At 43.4% G+C, this 19,658-nt stretch overlaps 1 protein-coding gene across 1 annotated transcript in view; it reads left to right on the plus strand.

Moving 5' to 3' along the window:
* The window catches only part of GLB1 (galactosidase beta 1), a 55,384-nt gene extending 40,850 nt beyond the window's left edge, over positions 1-14,534 (plus strand). The window contains exons 15-16 of the mRNA XM_052793979.1: positions 1,655-1,894; positions 12,573-14,534. Coding sequence (XP_052649939.1) covers positions 1,655-1,894; positions 12,573-12,833 — 501 coding nt within the window. The 3' untranslated portion in view covers positions 12,834-14,534. The remainder of the gene's footprint in view (positions 1-1,654; positions 1,895-12,572) is intronic.
* Positions 14,535-19,658: the final 5,124 nt, after the last annotated feature.

Genomic DNA, 19,658 nt, shown 5'->3' on the forward strand with positions numbered 1-19,658 from the left:
ATAGAATCCCTCCCTCATGCTGTTCTTTGTGTTGATTTTGAAAACTGGGAATAATTATACCTTGGGTTTTAGATATTTTGTACTTTCAAAAATAACTTTAGGGCAAGAGGTTCCTACCTTGCGAAGCCTTGCATTTTTAAGCAAATAGTGTAGATTTTCTGGGTTTTGTTTGGCTGGTTTTTATCACTTTTTTAGGCTTGAAGTGGAACTAGGCATCTAGTTTTTGGGAGGGAATCTTAAAAGGATTTTGGTTTTAAAACATCCTGCTGATCTAAGCCTTGTTGTTGAAGGACACAAAGGAAGAGTGTGGTTTCTGTTTTTTCTGTATTTTTTCACATGCCCACTGCCACCTATATTTGTTTTACTTTGTTTTACTTAGAAAATTTTTATCCATATCTGGACTGTTAAATATGCATTCTTATGCAGACAAAAGTAAGAATGCTTAGTAGGCACTTGATCTCATTTGAAAAATCACACCGTTCATAGTGCCTAAAGATGGGCTTAGGGAGACAGGTTAGAAAGTTTGGGCTAAAGTTATGTTGCATTACTTCAGTTGATTGCTAGACAGAATAAAGTCTAGGTTGTATAGAAAAGTTTTGCCACTTAACTCTGTGCAGATATTTTATTTTGATATAAGAAAAATAAGTTCATGTTCTGTAAAGTGGGCATCTAGGTAAAGGAAAACCAATTAGTGCTTGTACTGATGATGAGGCTTGTGAAGTCTGTGCAATGCTTATTAGACATCAGAACAGACACACAACGTGGTATCAGCCCTCCAAGACCATAGAAAATGCGGTTTTGCTTGTTCCTGTTTGACATGTGGTGTTTGCAACAGAACTTAAGTTGCACTGAAAAACAGCTTTGTGCAGGGTCTATTCAAGCAGTTAAATGGATGTAGCAACATTGGCTTAAAATCAATCCCTTACGTTGCACTGGAACACCACTTTAGAAACTATTATTATAACAATTACGATGTGTGCAGGGGTAACTTAATGTTCCTTTTGCTCTTCTTAAATCATGACCTTCCCTTGCTTTTGCATTCATTGTGCGAGTACCCTGGTGTGCTGCACACATGGTTCCATAGAAATGAAACAGAACTCTGGGAGCTTGAAGCTGACTTGTAAGCTTAAAGTATTTCACTGAATCAGGGCCACAAAGCATGTGCCTTGATTTTGTGATACTGTATGTTAGCTGTAGAAGACTTGTAGGAAGTAAATACTGCTTTCTCTGCTATTGTGCAGGTTAATGTCTTGGGTTAGTGACTCAGTGTTACCAAATCTGTTGATGGTATCTCAGACTTACAATGTTTCACGCTTTTTCTGCTTTTTATTAAGCCCCGGGTTTTGGAATCATGTTCATGTTAAAGCAAAACAGAAATTTTCACAGTTACGGGGAAAAAAGTTTGAAAAAAAACCTTGGACATCAGTGAAAGCTCAAAACTTTGAAGAGGAACAGGTCTTTCACAGAGAATAAATGAAACCCTTTATTCTTAAGCAAAGCTTATAACTTGAAGACCAGATGCTTGTTTTTTCATACACAGATTGGCAGCTGTTGCAAGTACTTGGATTCAGTTTTTATTCCTGGTTGATTTATAGTTGCAGCCAAATAACTTAAATAACATTATATTTTGGGTTTGTTTTTTTCTTCCTCATAGGGTCTGGTTTCAAATTTAACTCTTGATCAAGATATACTTGTTGAATGGGAAATCTATCCTCTAGACGTAGATGGAGCAGTGAACCATGACATTAACAGCCACCTTTATCGACCAAAGAGGTCTGTTGGCAATCCACTGAGTTATGAAGCACCTACTTTTTACACTGGTAGACTTTCAATTCCTGGAGGGATTCCAGACTTGCCTCAAGACACCTATGTCAAGTTTCCTGGCTGGACAAAGGTACAACTTCTTGCTGTAAAAACTTGAAGTCCACTCAAAGCTACTGAAACTTCTATGGACAACCAAAGTCCATCTCTCTTGCATGGGTAGAAGTTGGTTGTAGTGGTGGGGTGTCTCAAATACATTTAAACGATGAGGAAATGGATTCCGTCCTTGTCCTGGGTTCAGCTGGGATAGAGTTAATTTTTACGGGAACCTGGGAGGTGGGGGGGCATAGCTGGGGCAGCTGACCTGAACTAGCCAAGGAGCTATTCCATACCATGTGACATCATGCTCAGTATATAAATGGGGAGCAGGCCAGGGGGAGGGCTCTCGACTTTCGGTGGGGGACGTGGCGGAGCGTCGGGTTCCAGGTGGTGAGCAGTTGCACTGTGCATCACTCTTTTTGTATATTCTTTCATTAGTACCGTTGTTGTTGTTGTAACCTTTTTTTGTGTTGTCCCAGTAAACTGCCCTTATCTCAACCCTCGAGGTTCCAGGGTTTTTTTTCTTTTTTCTCCTCCGTCTCCTCCCTATCCCACCGGAGGGGGGCGGGAGGAGTGAGTGAGCGGGTGCGTGGTCCTTTGTTACCGGCTGGGCTGAAACCACGACAGTCCTTTTTTGGCGCCCAACGTGGGGCATGAAGGGTTGAGATAACGACAGATCTGGCCAGAACGTGTTGAAACAAATTTGTCATACGCATTTCTTATATTAGATAAATAGATGTTAGTCACAATGTTGATTCATTTGTTTACATGGTGGCGTTTTGTAAGTTCTTATATGCTCTATGTATTGCCTGTAGTTACGTTTCTCACCTCTGGGAGAGTGATTGGGATTATCATTTTGCTGTACTGGGCAATGTCGACTTGTGAAATGATTGCATCACTGGTCATGAGGTTAAGCTGGTATCTGTATGAGGCAGTGATATCATTTCCATACTTCGGGCACCTTCTATCGGATTTTATTGGTAATTACACTCAATCCATGGGGAAGTTAGGGGGGGATACTTCCCCCCGTCCGTTCGCCTCCCTTCTCTCCTTCCGACTAATTACAACAGCTTTTGAGAATTTTGAATATCCTCGGGATGCGCAAGCCAGTGTGCTGTTAGTGCTATGCCTCCTGAATATGTTTCAGGTCTTGTTTAGGGCTACAAAAAGGCTCTTTTAAGAGTACCACCCAGAGATCTGCCCCAAAGCTGGATATTCATGGGTGGCACGGCATGTGGGAGGATATGGGCAGGTATCTAGAGAACTTCTTACCTCCAGTGGCTTGGAAGTTCACTCCCGAACAACTACAGAACCCTCATGAAGTGGTAGAATATTTGAAAGAAAAATGCTGTGGCTATTTCAAAGACGTACAACTCACTGCACTGTGCTGGGCCCTGGCCAGTATCTACCAAACACTGCTTGATATTAGGCAGCACCCTCAGGGGGAAAAGGGGGAAAAGATGGAAAACAGGGCAACAGGCACCGTGGCTACCCCAACCCCAACAACAGGCACCATGGCTACCCCTACCCCGGCAACAGGCAGCGTGGCTACCCCAACCCCGGTGACAGATACTGCGGCTAAACCAGAGAACCAACCTGTGCCAGTATCAGTCGCCCCTGTACAGAAAAAGAAACACACAAAGAAATCAGTTCGCTTAGTGAGAGATGAAGATGAACCAGGGTCATTGCGAGAACAGGAGGAAGAGGCAGAACCTGAAATAATTACCCGGTCTCTATCCCTGAGTGAGTTGCGTGACATGCGAAAAGATTTTAGCCGCCACCCAGGTGAGCACATTGTTACCTGGCTGCTCCGATGCTGGGATAATGGGGCTAGTAGTGTGGAATTAGAGGATAAGGAAGCCAAGCAGTTGGGATCTCTGTCTAGGGAAGGGGGCATCGACAAGGCGATTGGGAGAAAAACACAAGTCCTCAGCCTCTGGAGGCGACTTCTGTTAGGTGTAAAGGAAAGATACCCCTTCAAGGATGAAGTTACATGTCACCAAGGCAAGTGGACCACCATGGAGAGAGGTATCCAGTACCTGAGGGAATTAGCCGTGCTGGAGGTGATTTATAATGATCCAGAAAATGCGCAGTCACCCACAGATCCAGATGAAGTCCAATGCACACAACCGATGTGGCGGAAGTTTCTACGAAGTGCACCACCAACCTATGCCAACTCATTGGCAGTAATGTCCTGGAAAGAAGGCTATGGACAAACGGTGGATGAATTGGCTGTCCAACTCCGGCAATACGAAGGAAGTCTCTCTTCCTCCCTACGGGCCTGTGTCTCGGCTGTAGAGGAATTGTCCCGAGAGTTCCAGCAGTTCAAAGCGGATATGTCCTCCTGCCCACCTGTACAGGCCCGCATCGCAGCTATTGGGAGTAAGCATTCCTCTGCCCAAGAGAGAGGAGAGAGAAAGTACACACGACGGGCTAACCTGTGGTTTTACCTGCGTGACCATGGAGAGGACATGAGGAAGTGGGATGGAAAACCTACCTCAGTCCTGGATGCACGGGTACAGGAGTTGCGAAAAAAAGCAACCAGAAAAGAGGATTCTTCTTGGAAAACTGCTGCTCCAGTTTCCTGTGAGCAGTCCCCCAGACGCAGTAGATGGGCTGATGCCATTTCTGATCCTCTTGAAGGGACTTCTGATTCATGTGTGCGAAAAGTGAGTAACGGATATTCTAACCAGGATTAGAGGGGCCCTGCCTCCAGCCAGGTGGAGGAGGGGGACAACCGAGTCTACTGGACAGTGTGGATTCGATGGCCTGGCACATCAGACCCACAGGAATATAAGGCTCTAGTAGACACTGGTGCACAATGCACCCTAATGCCATCAAGTTATAAAGGGGCAGAACCTATCTGTATCTCTGGTGTGACAGGGGGATCCCAAGAGCTAACCGTATGGGAAGCTGAAATGAGTCTAACCGGGAATGAGTGGCATAAACACCCCATTGCAACTGGCCCAGAGGCCCCGTGCATCCTTGGTATAGATTATCTCAGGAGGGGGTATTTCAAGGACCCAAAAGGGTACCATTGGGCCTTTGGTATAGCTGCATTGGAGATGGAGGAGATTGAACAGCTGTCTACCCTGCCTGGTCTCTCTCAAGACCCTTCGGTTGTGGGGTTGCTGAAGGTTGAAGAACAACAGGTGCCAATTGCTACCACGACGGTGCACCGGCGGCAATATCGCACCAACCGAGACTCCCTGATCCCCATCCATAAGCTGATTTGCCAATTGGAGAGCCAAGGAGTGATCAGCAAGACTCACTCACCCTTTAATAGTCCCATATGGCCTGTGCGGAAATCTAATGGGGAATGGAGACTAACAGTAGATTATCGTGGGCTGAATGAAGTCACGCCACCGCTGAGCGCTGCTGTGCCAGATATGTCAGAGCTTCAATATGAACTGGAATCAAAGGCAGCTAAGTGGTATGCCACAATTGACATTGTTAATGCATTTTTCTCCATTCCTTTGGCAGCGGAGTGCAGGCCACAGTTTGCTTTCACTTGGAGGGGCGTCCAGTACACCTGGAATCGACTGCCCCAGGGGTGGAAACACAGCCCCACTATTTGCCATGGACTGATCCAGGCTGCACTGGAAAAAGGTGAAGCTCCAGAGCACCTGCAATACATTGATGACATCATTGTATGGGGCAACATGGCAGAAGAAGTTTTTGAGAAAGGGAAGAAAATAATCCAAATCCTTTTGAAGGCTGGTTTTGCCATAAAAGAAAGCAAGGTCAAGGGACCTGCACAGGAGATCCAGTTCTTAGGAGTAAAATGGCAAGACGGGCGTCGTCAGATCCCTATGGATGTGATCAACAAAATAGCAGCTATGTCCCCACCGACTAATAAAAAGGAAACACAGGCTTTCTTAGGTGTTGTGGGCTTTTGGAGAATGCACATTCCAAATTACAGTCAAATTGTAAGTCCTCTCTACCAAGTTACCCGGAAGAAGAACGATTTTAAATGGGGGCCTGAGCAACGACAAGCCTTTGAACAAATTAAGTGGGGGATTGTTCATGCAGTAGCTCTTGGGCCAGTCCGGGCAGGACAAGATGTTAAAAATGTGCTCTATACTGCAGCTGGGGAGAATGGCCCTACCTGGAGCCTCTGGCAGAAAGCACCTGGGGAGACCCGAGGCCGACCCCTGGGGTTTTGGAGTCGGGGATACAGAGGATCCGAGGCTCGCTATACTCCAACTGAAAAAGAGATATTGGCAGCATATGAAGGAGTTCGAGCTGCCTCAGAAGTGGTTGGTACTGAAACACAGCTCCTCTTAGCACCCCGACTGCCAGTGCTGGGCTGGATGTTCAAAGGGAAAGTCTCCTCTACACATCATGCGACTGATGCCACATGGAGTGAGTGGGCCGCACTGATCACACGATGAGCTCACATAGGAAACCCCAGTCGCCCAGGAATTGTGGAAGTGATCACGGACTGGCCAGAAGGCAAAGATTTTGGAATGTCTCCAGAGGAGGAGGTGACACGGGTTGAAGAGGCCCCGCTGTATAATAAACTGCCAGAAAATGAGAGGCAATATGCCCTGTTCACTGATGGGTCCTGTCGCATTGTGGGAAAACATCGGAGGTGGAAGGCTGCTGTATGGAGTCCTACATGACTAGTCGCAGAAACTGCTGAAGGAGAAGGTGAATCGAGTCAGTTTGCAGAAGTGAAAGCCATCCAGCTAGCGTTAGACATTGCTGAAAGGAGAAGTGGCCAGTGCTCTATCTCTGTACTGACTCATGGATGGTGGCAAATGCCCTATGGGGGTGGCTACAGCAATGGAAGAAGAGCAACTGGCAGCGCAGAGGTAAACCCATCTGGGTGGCTGCACTGTGGCAAGATATTGCTGTTCGGATAGAGAAGCTAGTGGTAAAAGTACGTCACGTAGATGCTCATGTACCCAAGAGTCAGGCCACTGAAGAACATCAAAACAACCAACAGGCAGATCAGGCCGCCAAGATTGAAGTGTCTCAGGTGGACCTGGACTGGCAACGTAGGGGTGAGCTATTTATGGCTTAGTGGGCCCATGATACCTCGGGCCATCAGGGAAGAGATGCAACATATAGATGGGCTCGTGATCGAGGGGTGGACTTGACCATGGACACTATCGCACAGGTTATCCATGAATGTGAAACATGTGCTGCAATTAAGCAAGCCAAGTGGCTAAAACCCCTGTCGCATGGAGGGCGATGGCTGAAATATAAACAGTGGGAGGCCTGGCAGATTGACTATATCACACTCCCACGAACCCGCCAAGGCAAGTGCCGTGTGCTTACAATGGTGGAAGCAACCACTGGATGGCTGGAAACATATCCTGTGTCCCACGCCACTGCCCAGAACACTATCCTGGGCCTTGAAGAGAAAGTTTTATGGCGACACGGCACCCCAGAAAGAATTGAGTCGGACAACGGGACTCACTTCCGAAACAACCTCATAGACACCTGGGCCAAAGAACATGACATTGAGTGGGTATATCACATCCCTTGTCACGCACCAGCCTCCGGAAAAATCGAACGATACAATGGACTGCTGAAAACTACATTGAGAGCAATGGGGGGTGGAACTTTCAAACATTGGGATACACATTTAACAAAAGCCACCTGGTTAGTTAATACTAGAGGATCCGCCAATCGGGCTGGCCCCGCCCAACCAAGACTTCCACATACTGTAGAAGAGGATAAAGTCCCTGTAGTGCGCATGAGGAGTATGTTAGGAAAGACAGTCTGGGTTAGTCCCCCCTCAAGCAGAGACAAACCCATCCAAGGCATTGTTTTTGCCCAGGGACCTGGGTACACCTGGTGGGTGATGCAGAAGGATGGGGAAGTTCGATGTGTACCTCAGGGAGATTTGATTTTGGGAGAGAATAGCCGGTGAATTAGGCTGTATGATATTTAACTGCTAAATAACCTGCCAATGTATGTCATTGTATCTATAGTGTCTATATGCCATATCAAGGGTATTACTGTAAGAATTACCCAAATGACTGAAGGATGGACTTTGAAACTGAGCCAAGTACGACAGTGATAGAACTTGAACTGGCGCCCAGCAATTTCCTCAAGATCAACCTCTTCGACCTGCAGGCCAAGGGTGTGGGTTGCACCAAATGTACCAGCCACAAGTTCCAGAGGCAGCATACAACAACCTAACACCTCACACCATCTCTTTTATCCTGAAGAACTGTTACAACAGATGGAGCCCCAAAGTCATGGACTAAATAAAATTGATGGACACATTGGAGGGATAGCCCATCGACTAAGGGAATACAATTTTGGGGGGGGGGGGGTGTCCATATACATATATGTATAAGACAAGGAAAGTGGTAGTAGTTGATTGGAAAATGTAAGATCTGGGTATGATGTAGATGGTATAGAATAAGGGGTGGATAATGTCTTGGGTTCAGCTGGGATAGAGTTAATTTTTACAGGAACATGGGAGGTGGGGGGCATAGCCAGGGCAGCTGACCTAAACTAGCCAAGGAGCTATTCCATACCATGTGACATCATGCTCAGTATATAACTGGGGAGCGGCCCGGGGGGAGGGCTCTCGACTTTCAGTGGGGGACGTGGCAGAGCATCGGGTTCCAGGTGGTGAGCAGTTGCACTGTGCATCACTCTTTTTGTATATTCTTTCATTAGTACCGTTGTTGTTGTTGTAACCTTTTTTTTGTGTTGTCCCAGTAAACTGCCCTCGAGGAACCCTCGAGGTTCCAGGTTTTTTTTCTTTTTTCTCCTCCGTCTCCTCCCTATCCCACTGGAGGGGGGCGGGAGGAGTGAGCGAGCGGGTGCGTGGTCCTTTGTTACCGGCTGGGCTGAAACCATGACAGTCCTTTAAGTAAATCTGGAGATAAACCATTAAGAGAAGGGAAACATATATTCAAAAGATACATGGTATTGGTCTAGAAAGTGGAGCGTCACAAAAAACCCCAAACCCTAGATTTTCAACAGTGAGAAAGATGAAATTTCAGGCTATTTAGAAATGCTGCGTTTAGTTGTGGGAGTTTTTTGTTTTGAGATGTGGAGCAGAAGCGGCTTTTTGGAGGGAGGGAGTGAATACATGCCCTGAGATAAAACAATTCTTTTATTCTGGAGAAAGTGAGATGCTACAGGACGCTCTCCTGGCTATATTAATTGATTAAAAGTAACTAAGAACATACTGGCGGTGCTGTGTGAGGAACTGTGGATCCTGTAACAAAGCACAGAGAGTGCTGGACACAACTACTGGTGTTGTGCCCATAGATACAGATCCAGTGTGTGGAAGATGTTACTGCTTGTCTTCTGGAGGGTACCTGTAACTGGACTGAACGGATCAGAGAGCACTGTTATGAGAAGCTTGTGGGCAGATCTCTGTTAATGGGAACTTCTCATAGGGCTGGAGGGTAGCTAGAGCAGCAAAGAGTGTGTTTTCACAGCACTATGTCTGAAACAGCCAGCATGCAGGATGGGTAAGGACCAGCTCAACTAGCTGGTGGGAGGCAGAGAGCAGAATGTGTGCACTGAAGTACCACTCCTCTTGGAGACCAAAGTATTTAAGTTCAGGCTTCAGGGAAGTGCCTGTGATAGTGTTAGGTAGCAAAATTATGCCTTTCTGAAACAATTAATTTACTGCTATTAAAACAGAATAGGAGAAGGGGTTGTTGGTGATCTATCTATAGCATTGTAGTGGCTAAAGCACTTCCCAATATGCAGAAGACTGATTCATTGCAAGCGCTTTCAGCGTTGCTGGCACTGAGCTTGGATGAGGAAGTCTTGACTTAGTCCCTGTTCCTATGTATGTGCATGTCTTACACAATCACTGAATAAAATCCCAAAATAGCTCTTTGCACAGGAACTGGAATCTGAGACTTTTGCAGTAAATTCTGTGACCCCAAGAATCATAAATCTTCAGGAAGCGAGATGACCATACCTGCCTGTTGGCAAATGAGTCCAAGAATTCTTATGTAGTGGTGGAAATCTTTTCCTCTGATCTGTAGAAACCTCTGTTTTACATACTTTGTATACCATCTAAAGAAGTGAAGGTGAAGAGATCCCAGACGAACTGTAAGTAGGGCTATTGAATTGATCTTTCAAGCTTTATATGGGTTGGACCAAAGTTTTAAATAAGATACCCAGGAGTAGTAAGATTGAGGTGATACTGGGTGTGGAAACCGAGACTTCCTGATAACTTTACCAATAAGCAAATGCCTTTAAGGCAGAGGGCCTTAAGGGTGTAAATTCCACTTAGGTCCTGCTGTATCTGGGCCTTAATTCCTTGAGTGGCACTGTATAAATTGCTGATGCCAAGGTGTGGAGAGGGACTCTTAATAGGGGTCAAACCTCACCTATTTGAGTAGTTGGAAAACCACAGAAACAACACTTACTGAGAAAACATATAGTTCTAATGATGGTCCTGCCTTTGCATATTAAGACAAGGAATGTGGCATGCTGGATAGTCTGAAAGGAAGGGTACAGCATTAACAGTCATGACCTATGTTGTAGCTTGCTTGCCCTCAGTGGTTTTTAAACCCTTCACTATTAACAAAACTTTCTCTACGCTCCCTTGAGAAAGCACAATGTCCTTAAGCATACATGCCTCTAAATGTATGGTTAGATTTATTGGACTTTTTTTTTCTTTGACAGAAAAGAGGATTTTGAGTCAGGACTGTTCTTGTTTTCTGTGGAATCATGGGTTGTATTTGCTGACCCTGCTGAAGGAAATCCTGTTACTGAAGATAGAGATCTCCCTCCTTTAGTTTGTCTAGGGCATGTTTATTGGTAGTGTATATAGTGTAATGATTTGCTGGTTTAGGGCATGCAAATTCCTGAGTGTGCAGTCTTTAGAAACTGCAGTGTTAATAAAGACAGTTTGGTAGTGAGAAATTAAATTCATAGCTTTACTGGAAAAATGAGTTACAGTGACTGATTAAGATCGGGAACAGAGACCTGTTTATACCTCCTGCATTAGAACTCTAATGCAGTTCATTCCTACAGTAAACTCCTACTTGCCACAGGGTTACAGTCACTCTCTGTAGTAGGTAGGCTACTGTCTAGTGGTGCACTTGCTAATTTATCTTGTGTGTGTGGAGGTTGCATTAATGCCATGTTTTCTTCTAAAACTACTACAGAAGTAGTGAGCTTGAATAAATAGCTCTTCCCTTGCCTTTTAATACAGCAGAAACAAGCCACAAAGCAAGATAAACTTGATTTAAAAAAAAAAAAAAGTTTGAGGGCAAAGTTTATTAACACCTTGGCAGACTGTGCAAGATAGGATCTTATACCACGGAAGTGGATACAGAGATGAAATAACTCACCTGCATTTGCAAATGTACCAACTCCTTATAAAATTTCTCATGTGAGTTTCATAAAACTTGTTCTCATAAATACTTGAGAAAGAAAATACAAGAAAAATACCTCCAAAACAGCTTGAACAGCAATACTCACTATATTACAATTGTGCTTCTGTAAATCCTTTAAAAGTATTATTCTGATTTCAGCTGTCCCAGACAATTTTATAAATCAGAGTGCAGTAAAAGTCCCTACTTTCCACTGATTCAGACTATTTTATTATTTTTATCAGTGTACATCAATGCTATGAGTTAGTTTGTTTTTCCCTCTATATTCTAATTACCAAAGGCCAAAGCAAGAGGGAAAACACAGATAAAATTATCTGTTCCCATCCCTTTTCTTGTCCACTGAACTATTGTCTGACTTATGGTGAAAGGACACTTAGGAGGAGTAAAAGCAAATTATTTGTCCAAATCAGCTGTATATCTTCCCTTCTGTCTTGCTTAATGAACCAAGATTCAGCTCAGCTCACTAGGAGTCTGTTTACAGTTTTACTAAACGTTCTGCAACTCACCAATTTATAGACTTTTGGAAAAATCTGCATTTGTGTCACTTCAATGTGTCTGTTTCGTGGTGTATAAATGACTGTTTTGACTTTTTTCTTTTTCCCCTTGCCCAATTTCATTTTATCTTTTAAACTTAAGGTATTTATAATGTTAGAACAGTATTTTGAACTAGGGGTTTTGGCCACTTCCACTGTGAAAAGTAAATTAAAGAGTTTGTATGCCAAGTTAACCACAATTTCATTGAACTTAAATTAATGCTAGCAGACGTCCAAAGATTTTGTAGGTAACTACAACAAAATACAGTACTCTCTTGCAGTGTGGTTTCACAAGCTCTTTTGTTGACTAAGCTGTTACAATATAATAGACATCTGAATTTCAGGTGTCCAGACAAGCTGTATCTTTTTCATGAAATCATGCAACAGGAAGGAACTACCAAGGTGCTGTAGTCCTACACTTGTACTGAGAGCCACAATAGAAATAGGATCTGCTTTCTTCTTATGTGAGTTCTTTGTCCTTTTAACAATCAGCTCCAAGCAAATACAGTTTTCAGGTTTGCTTTTGTCTTAAACTTGGTGCAAAATTCGGTGCCAGGAACCTGCAGTTCTGTTTTCCTAAGTATTGTCATATTTGGAATTACTGCAGTATTTGACTGCTTTCTTTTCAAATATTAATGATGGCTTTAACTCATCAGGGAGTTTAGATTCTTTCGACTGTCATTAGAATTTTCTTGAACAGATTTTCTATCCTTGTGTTCTATCAAACTGAAAGATGGAGGAAATTCAGTTATGTGAAGAGCATTATGCTTAAAGCTATTTTGTCGTTTGATCTCTGTCAAATTATTAAAATGTCATTATTTTTTTCTTTTTCTCTTAACAGGGGCAAATTTGGATCAACGGCTTTAATCTTGGTCGCTACTGGCCAGCACGTGGTCCTCAGTTGACCCTTTATGTTCCAAGGAATATACTTGTTTCATCGGTGCCAAACAACATAACAGTGTTGGAGCTGGAGCGTTCTCCTTGCAGCACCCAGCCATGTGAGATAGAATTTGTAGACAAACCTAACATCAATGCAACCACACAGTATGAAAATTATGCCCCCCAACTCTTTGTTAGAGACATATGGCTGAACCATCTATAATAATTTGAGTATTTCCCTATCTTCCCCCCACTTTGCTTCCCTTTCTCTCAAACCATACTTCCCTTTTTTAAAGACTCAGTGTTAATCAGTAAGTTGTTTAGCTGAGGCAACTTTTTAAAGACTTTCTGCCAGAGTTAAATACTGAAATTCTCTTAACAAATAAAAGCTGTAGCTTTGGAATCTGCCATGGACTGTGAAATTGAACTCAACTGGAAGATAACGTTCGCATCAGTCTACTAAAAATGTAGTCCTTGTAGGCTGCTTACATTACAGGAATTCTCTTACACTTTTTTTTTTTTACCATGTTTTGCAACTGGAGAGGAGCCTACAAAAGGGGTGCAGAATCCCACTAGCTTGCTGTTTTTACTCATGTGGACTGGTAGGTCAAAGCTGCCAATAGACTAGACACTTTCAGCTGATTTTATCACCTGGTTAGTATCAATATCATTTTAGAATGAATGGGCTCACTGCCAACATTGAGCGGACCTCATTTTTTTTTACCTCCATGCAAGTAACCTTGGAAAAATTTCCATTGGTTTCTTAGGGGAGCAGTTAGAAGAACTGTGGAAGAGAGCACTCAAATGGAAGCTGGTCCAAACAGCAGTAACATGGAGAGGGACCTTGTAGTCTGCATCTATCCCTTTTTGGAAAGTCAATTTACTGCTTCCTTTCTGCTATCTCTGAAGATTTTAAGTAAATTGATAAGTACAAGGACATACGTAAAATTTAGGCTGTTTCGGTTGGACCATAGCCTCTGATTAACCTGCCTGCAGAACGTAGTCTTAAAATAAGCCATTTTTCCTTTAATGGATCCTTTTTTTTTCTTTTGGTTTTTTTTTTTCCCCTTTCCTCTAATGGGCCTGGAGTACCTGTTTTCATAGGCCAGCACCTTGGAAGTGGAAGGCTTTAAGTTAAAGAATTTTAACTCTCTCTTAGTCATTAATTCACATCTTCTGTTTTGTTCCAGTAAACTGATGGTCTTTGTAAGTGCCTGGTATTTGCAAAGATGCACAAACTCTGTTAGTAAAGCTGACTTTCTGCAGCAGACAGAATCTTCTTTTTGATTCTTATGGTTTTGATGTCAATCATGCAAACTCCTTGGTGAGATTTAAACAACAAAAGATTAAGATGATGGAATTGAGTATTTTTGTAATATGTGGTTTCTTCCTTTGATTTTTGTCTGACATTATTAAAATGGTTCTTTAAAAATGAAATCCTTCCTCTGTGTGTTTGAGAAGGAAAAAGGGGAGGAGGAAGAGTTATGAGCAGTTACAGTATTAAGGGAGAAAGGAGGTTGTAAAGTCTCTACAGACAAGGGGTTATTCTTGTTGATGTCTCATTTGTTTTCTGTGTTATGAAGGTGTGTGTAAAGTAAAGAAAAACAAAGCAGCTGTAATGGGCTGTGTGGACCCTGGAGGTGCCACCCTTTTCTGAGATGGCCATTGCAAAAACCTGACTGTTTCTCAGCTGATCAGGACTGATACTGTCACCAGAGGAGAGAGTGAAAAGGAGCACCACTTGCTTGAGTATCCACATCTCTGCTGTGTGTTTGATGGGTTTTCAAACCAGACACATGCAGTTCACCTGAGCCAGAGAGCTTCTACTCTTAAATTCTCACCTCAAATGCAAAGTGTAATGGCTGAGGGCTGTGTGTTCAGTACCAGACATGCTTTGTTCTTGGAATAAAGTGGTCTTCTCTGACCCCAGGTTTGTTTTTTTTTTTTCTTGGCACTATCCTTATGCAGACTCTGGAACATGCTCTGCAAACAGTTTCATATGAAGTATTAATTACTTCAGAGCCAGGCCTTGAAAGTAAGGAATGGAACAGAATTAGTTTCATACAGGTTGTGGGTTTTGTGGCTTGAAGTGTGCAGAATGACATTACTATTTAGGTATTATTCCTACAATAGTTCAATGCTTTAAATGCTGGGAGTATTTTTATTTTTCCAGCAGTTAGTGCTGTCAGGGGAGTGGAACTCCTGGCTCTCATTGTAACTTCATTTTGTTTTACATTGTACTTGTGAAAACATAGTGTAATCCCTGAGACGTCACTTTTTGTCGTAACTGTGTAATATTACAAGCAGAAAGGCGTTGCATCAAGGATTACAAACATGCATCTAGTTAGATATAAGAATAACAAGAACAACATGGAAAGAATGGGCTTAAAGTTTTTCAGGTAGGGCTCTGGATAGCTTCATTAACACACCTGCCTATTTACTGCTTTCAGTGATGTCATCTCTTGTCTACAGAAAGGAACTGAAAGTTGGGGCCCTGATTCCTAATCGTGGTCTACCTACATGAAAACACTGCTAGAGGTTGCCAAGCGGTGCGGTGTGTATTTGAGTATGCAGAAGGGATGTCTCTGTGACAAGGGGCCTTCAGAGAACAGCACTACCAAGGTGAACCTGTTGCCTCTTGCTTTACCCAAGGATGTGTCTGTAGGTGCTGTAGCAGGGTGTTCTGCCCTGCCCATGCCGCACACTGGGTCACTATGCCTGCACCACTGCTGCTACTACATGGCTGGGACTTATCCTAGGTTTCCTAGCCTTGGCATGCAGTCCTCCTAGGACTGAGTATGTGATACAAAATGGGACAGCTTGGCATTTGCTCCTCTGCCATCTTGAGCGGGTCAGTTATTTTAATCTAGCCTCACATGTAGTTCTGTCAGCTGTGTCGGGGGGTGGAAATGAAATCAGAATGAAACCTTCTGACTGAGGGCAAATGCATAGGAGAAGAGGGACTGTGGGGAGCTAGCTGGCTCACCTTGACCCAGTGGTCAAGGCACTGGTGGGTCTAGTTTCAATTTGGTTTTGAAGGGCGTGGTGTGAAAACATTGTCAGACCTTGGCTAGTGTCTGTGGTGTAGCTCTGTGATCTGTTCCAGATGCTGAAGCTAGACAGGAAGGTCTGTCTGGTGGAGCCAGCTGCCTCCTGAAGGCATGGTGAGAAGCAATGTTCCTAATGCTAAAATTATGGCTCCTCAAATCCTCCTTGCTGCCTGTCCTTGGGAATTCGAATGTGCTTTGCTGACACAGCAGCTGAGTAACGGGCACAGTGTTCTCTGATTTTGGCAGACCAGTGCAAACCTGGTATTTAGTTAGAATCAGTCTGTAAGAAGTGGTGATTTTACACTGGTCCCATACAGAAGGTAGGTGTGATCTTTGCAGTTCTGTAGGGGAGCACCATTTGAAATCTGCCTGTGAAGTGTAGCTGTAGGGGCTCATCTTAACACAGATATTTTTTTCCAGCCCTGGAGTGGGGTTTGTAAGCTTAAACTGTAATCCTGCCTAACCATGAATGAAGGCCTTTAAATGTGATTACTTGGGATGAATGAATCATAGAATCATAGAATCATTTCGGTTGGAAAAGACCTTCAAGATCATCGAGTCCAACCATTAACCATGCCCCCTAAACCATGTCCTGAAATGAGCAAGTAGGTGAACATGAACTGGTGAATAGTGTGCACTATGTAGTTGAATTCTGTTTCTTAACTTATGTACAAGACTACTTCTTCCCTTATATTTGTAATATAACTATCTTCCTAATTGTTGATCAGAATTTCATAGTCCTTGAATCACAGGGTTGAGACTTGACCATGTCCATACCCCTTTAGACTCTCCATGCCCTTTGTAATTCTCCTGTGCAGGCAGCTCTCCCTGTCTCCCTCCTCTCCCGTCTCTTTGGGGGCTCCACAGTGCCTATGGTATTCTTTTGCAGTTTTTTAATGTAATACTCATTTGTTTGCACAGTTTGAATCTTTGCAGGAGTCTGACTCTAGAAACAATCCTCCTGACTGGACAGCAACACTATCCACCTGACAAATATGCGTCAGATGTTCAGAAATGGCAATTACAGAAGAAGAATCCTGTGTTTAAGTGTGCTCTGAAGGAGGTGATACTGTGCTGTCCAGGCTGAGAAGGCGACCTGTTAACAAAAGCCTGAGTTTGGATTGCAAGGGGAAGGAATCTACTCTCTTTGGATGGACTTGGTCACTTTGATGATAATCTGATAATCAGATGGCTGACTGGACTATTGCAGTCTCCTTGTATTGTCATTTCGGATGTATTGAAATCACTGGGGACAACAGCATCTCTGTATGTGTAAAATGGATATTCTGACACTTTTCCTAGGATGGTCTTCCTGGAAATACATCCGTATTTGAGCAAATAGCTCGCAGTGCTGACAGATCCTAACCTGAGCCTTTGACAGCAGCTTGGTTATTTACTGGCTATTGTTGTCTCTTTACCAGCAGGAAACTACTTGAGAATGTTTTTCTGTTACATGGCTTTGCAATCACTAATCTTCCACTCATCATCTTCCCTTTTTTGCTTGCAAATGCTCTAACATAACTTCCCAAAGGAACTGCTGATTGATGTGCAATCCCCACATTTTCTCTTTAATCTGTTCTTGTATGTATCTCTTCCAGATTGCAAACACCATTTTAACAGATAATACAAGATGAACGGTTTATGAGAGGTGATGTAGCCCTATGCCTCTCTACCCTAAGCCAATGTCATCTGAATCAAAAGTATTCCCAGTGTGTTTGTTTAACTTGTTCTTCAAAATTTCTTGTGATGGGGACTCTAGTCTTCCCTAGGCAGGCTATTGTTAGAAAACTTGTCAACAGCTAACTGAAGTTATCATTGCCGTATGTAAGCCAGTTATCACTGTCACTGTCCACAGCCAACACTAAATATGTCTTTGTGCCCTAAGACTGTTTTGTGCCCTCTCTGTTATCTTCTTACCTCCCTGATGGACTGCATTTACAGAAATTTTAAGAGGTGCAGAGCAATATAGAGAAGACTCAGCAAGGATGTGAAAGGGCGACCAGGTCCTGAATAACCTGGTCTGGGTGCTGCAGCAGCTTTTTTTGAAAGAAATGACTGAGTTGCAAGAAAGCTGTCTTGCAGGCCAGGACTTAAAAGCGCGGTAGCCAGCCTTGAGGTCCTGGCTAGAAGATCGTATGACAAAAGAAACTGGAAGGTACAGAAGAATGGGGTCTGCTTTAATGGTTCTTCAATGAGAAGGCAAAACAGGGCAGGAAGAGATGATCTTGGGACTTGATACAAAGGGCTGAATAGAAAAATTGTCGGAAAAAGATGTCACGGGGATCTTTGTCATGCTTTTGCTGAATAAAGCGTGTATGTTTAAAAACCTCTTTTCAGAAGATGCTTTGTGTTGCTTGTTATGTTATCAAAGATGGGAGTAGTGAACGGGAGTCCCCAGCTTTGGGGGAAGTCTTGAAAGTGTGTATTACCTACAGGAGGTTTCACAGAACTAGTGCTTGTTTCAGGCCCTTGGTAATGCAGTCCCCTTTCAGTAGGATATATGGTCTTTGTGGCCAAGGAATTGGGGATGTATTTAAGAATTCCTGTTTTGGGCTTTAGCACATACACCTGTCCCTCAGGAGCCAAGTAAGTATAGGACTCTAAAGTCAGGGTCTTAGGAAGGTCCCACTTACAACTCTGTAGTGTTGTAATGGGAAGCACGGTCTTGCTCATGAAACTCCCCAGCACGCGTTCATAGCAGACTCTGTACAAACATCACGATAAGATTGCTCTCTTGCACTTTGATAATATTCTTACAGCTGCATGACTGTAATTTAGCCTTTTATAATTTATTTGGTAGACAAGGGTGGGAAAAAAAAAAGACTCCCTAATGGAACTGGGAATTGAGTTTGAAACTCCACAATGGAAAGGGCCTTTCTTTAGTAGAGTGGATCTGTTGAACACCAGTGCAAATCCAGTAGGAAAATGCAGCCAGTATCTATGGTTTGAAGGGATTTTTTTCTTAAGTCTCCTTATTCGTTTTAAGTGTATGCACTATTTTTTTTAAAGTTGGTACTTCTGTAGGGCTCATGCTTCTATACTAATATTAACTGAGCATTTTCAGTGTTGTCTGTGATTGTGGGCCAGAGCACAAATCTGAGCACAGTGTAGGGAAATGCCCAGCAATTTGAGGGTCATCCCTCTAATGTTGTAGCTAAGAAATTGTTCTCTGTTTCCTATTTCATTCTTCCTTACGTCTTGCTCGTTCCTCTTCTCACACTAGGGAAGTCTTATGTGTAGAGAAACTCAAAAAAAGTATGTCTTTGGTTGTCTGAAGTGGAGTTGATCTCCACCCCTTCCACCTATCCATCATTAGTTTGCAAGCTGGATAAAAATGCCTTTGCTTCCAGCTTGCTTAAGCCTTTCTCCTTTCTTCCAAATCCCATTCAGAGGTTCCTTTTCACAAGTCCCACAAATCTTGGTCAGATGCACAGAGTGAACCCTCTTTATGGATATCTAATCTAAATTTAGCCAGAAATCTCCCCTGGTTGTGGACTTCTGCAATAGCACTCTCCAAAGCACTTGCCTTGGGAGAAGGTGAGCGGCTGTGCGTTGTGTGTGGTGGTTGCAGGATCTGGACGGGTTCCTGCGCTACAGGTCTAGGGGCCTTCTGAAGAATAGGTAGAATTGTTGAGGAGAAGGAGGAAAAGAAAATGATACCTTGCTCTTAACCTTCCTCATGCCCTGTCTGTTGCTGAGCTTTAGACTGTAACCTTTGTCCTGTTTACTGAAAATGTTAGTTGCTGTTTTCACAGCATGGGATAAGAAAGAAGCTGTGCAGAAGGAAAATTTGCACTCCTTTCTTGCCTCCTCCATGTTAAATATTATTTCTGGATGTTGAAAAAGTCTGCTGTACCAGCAAGGCTTCCCAGAAGACTTTTTAGGCTCTGAGAGATGGGTCTGCATCCTGCACATGCTCTACATAATCTTCTTTCAAGCTTTCTGACTTCCCCCCCCCCCCCCCTCAGTTTTAGGATGTGGTTTGCACTAATCATGAA

The sequence above is a fragment of the Harpia harpyja genome, chromosome 1, assembly GCF_026419915.1.
Source record: "Harpia harpyja isolate bHarHar1 chromosome 1, bHarHar1 primary haplotype, whole genome shotgun sequence".
In the NCBI taxonomy this organism is placed as follows: domain Eukaryota; kingdom Metazoa; phylum Chordata; class Aves; order Accipitriformes; family Accipitridae; genus Harpia; species Harpia harpyja.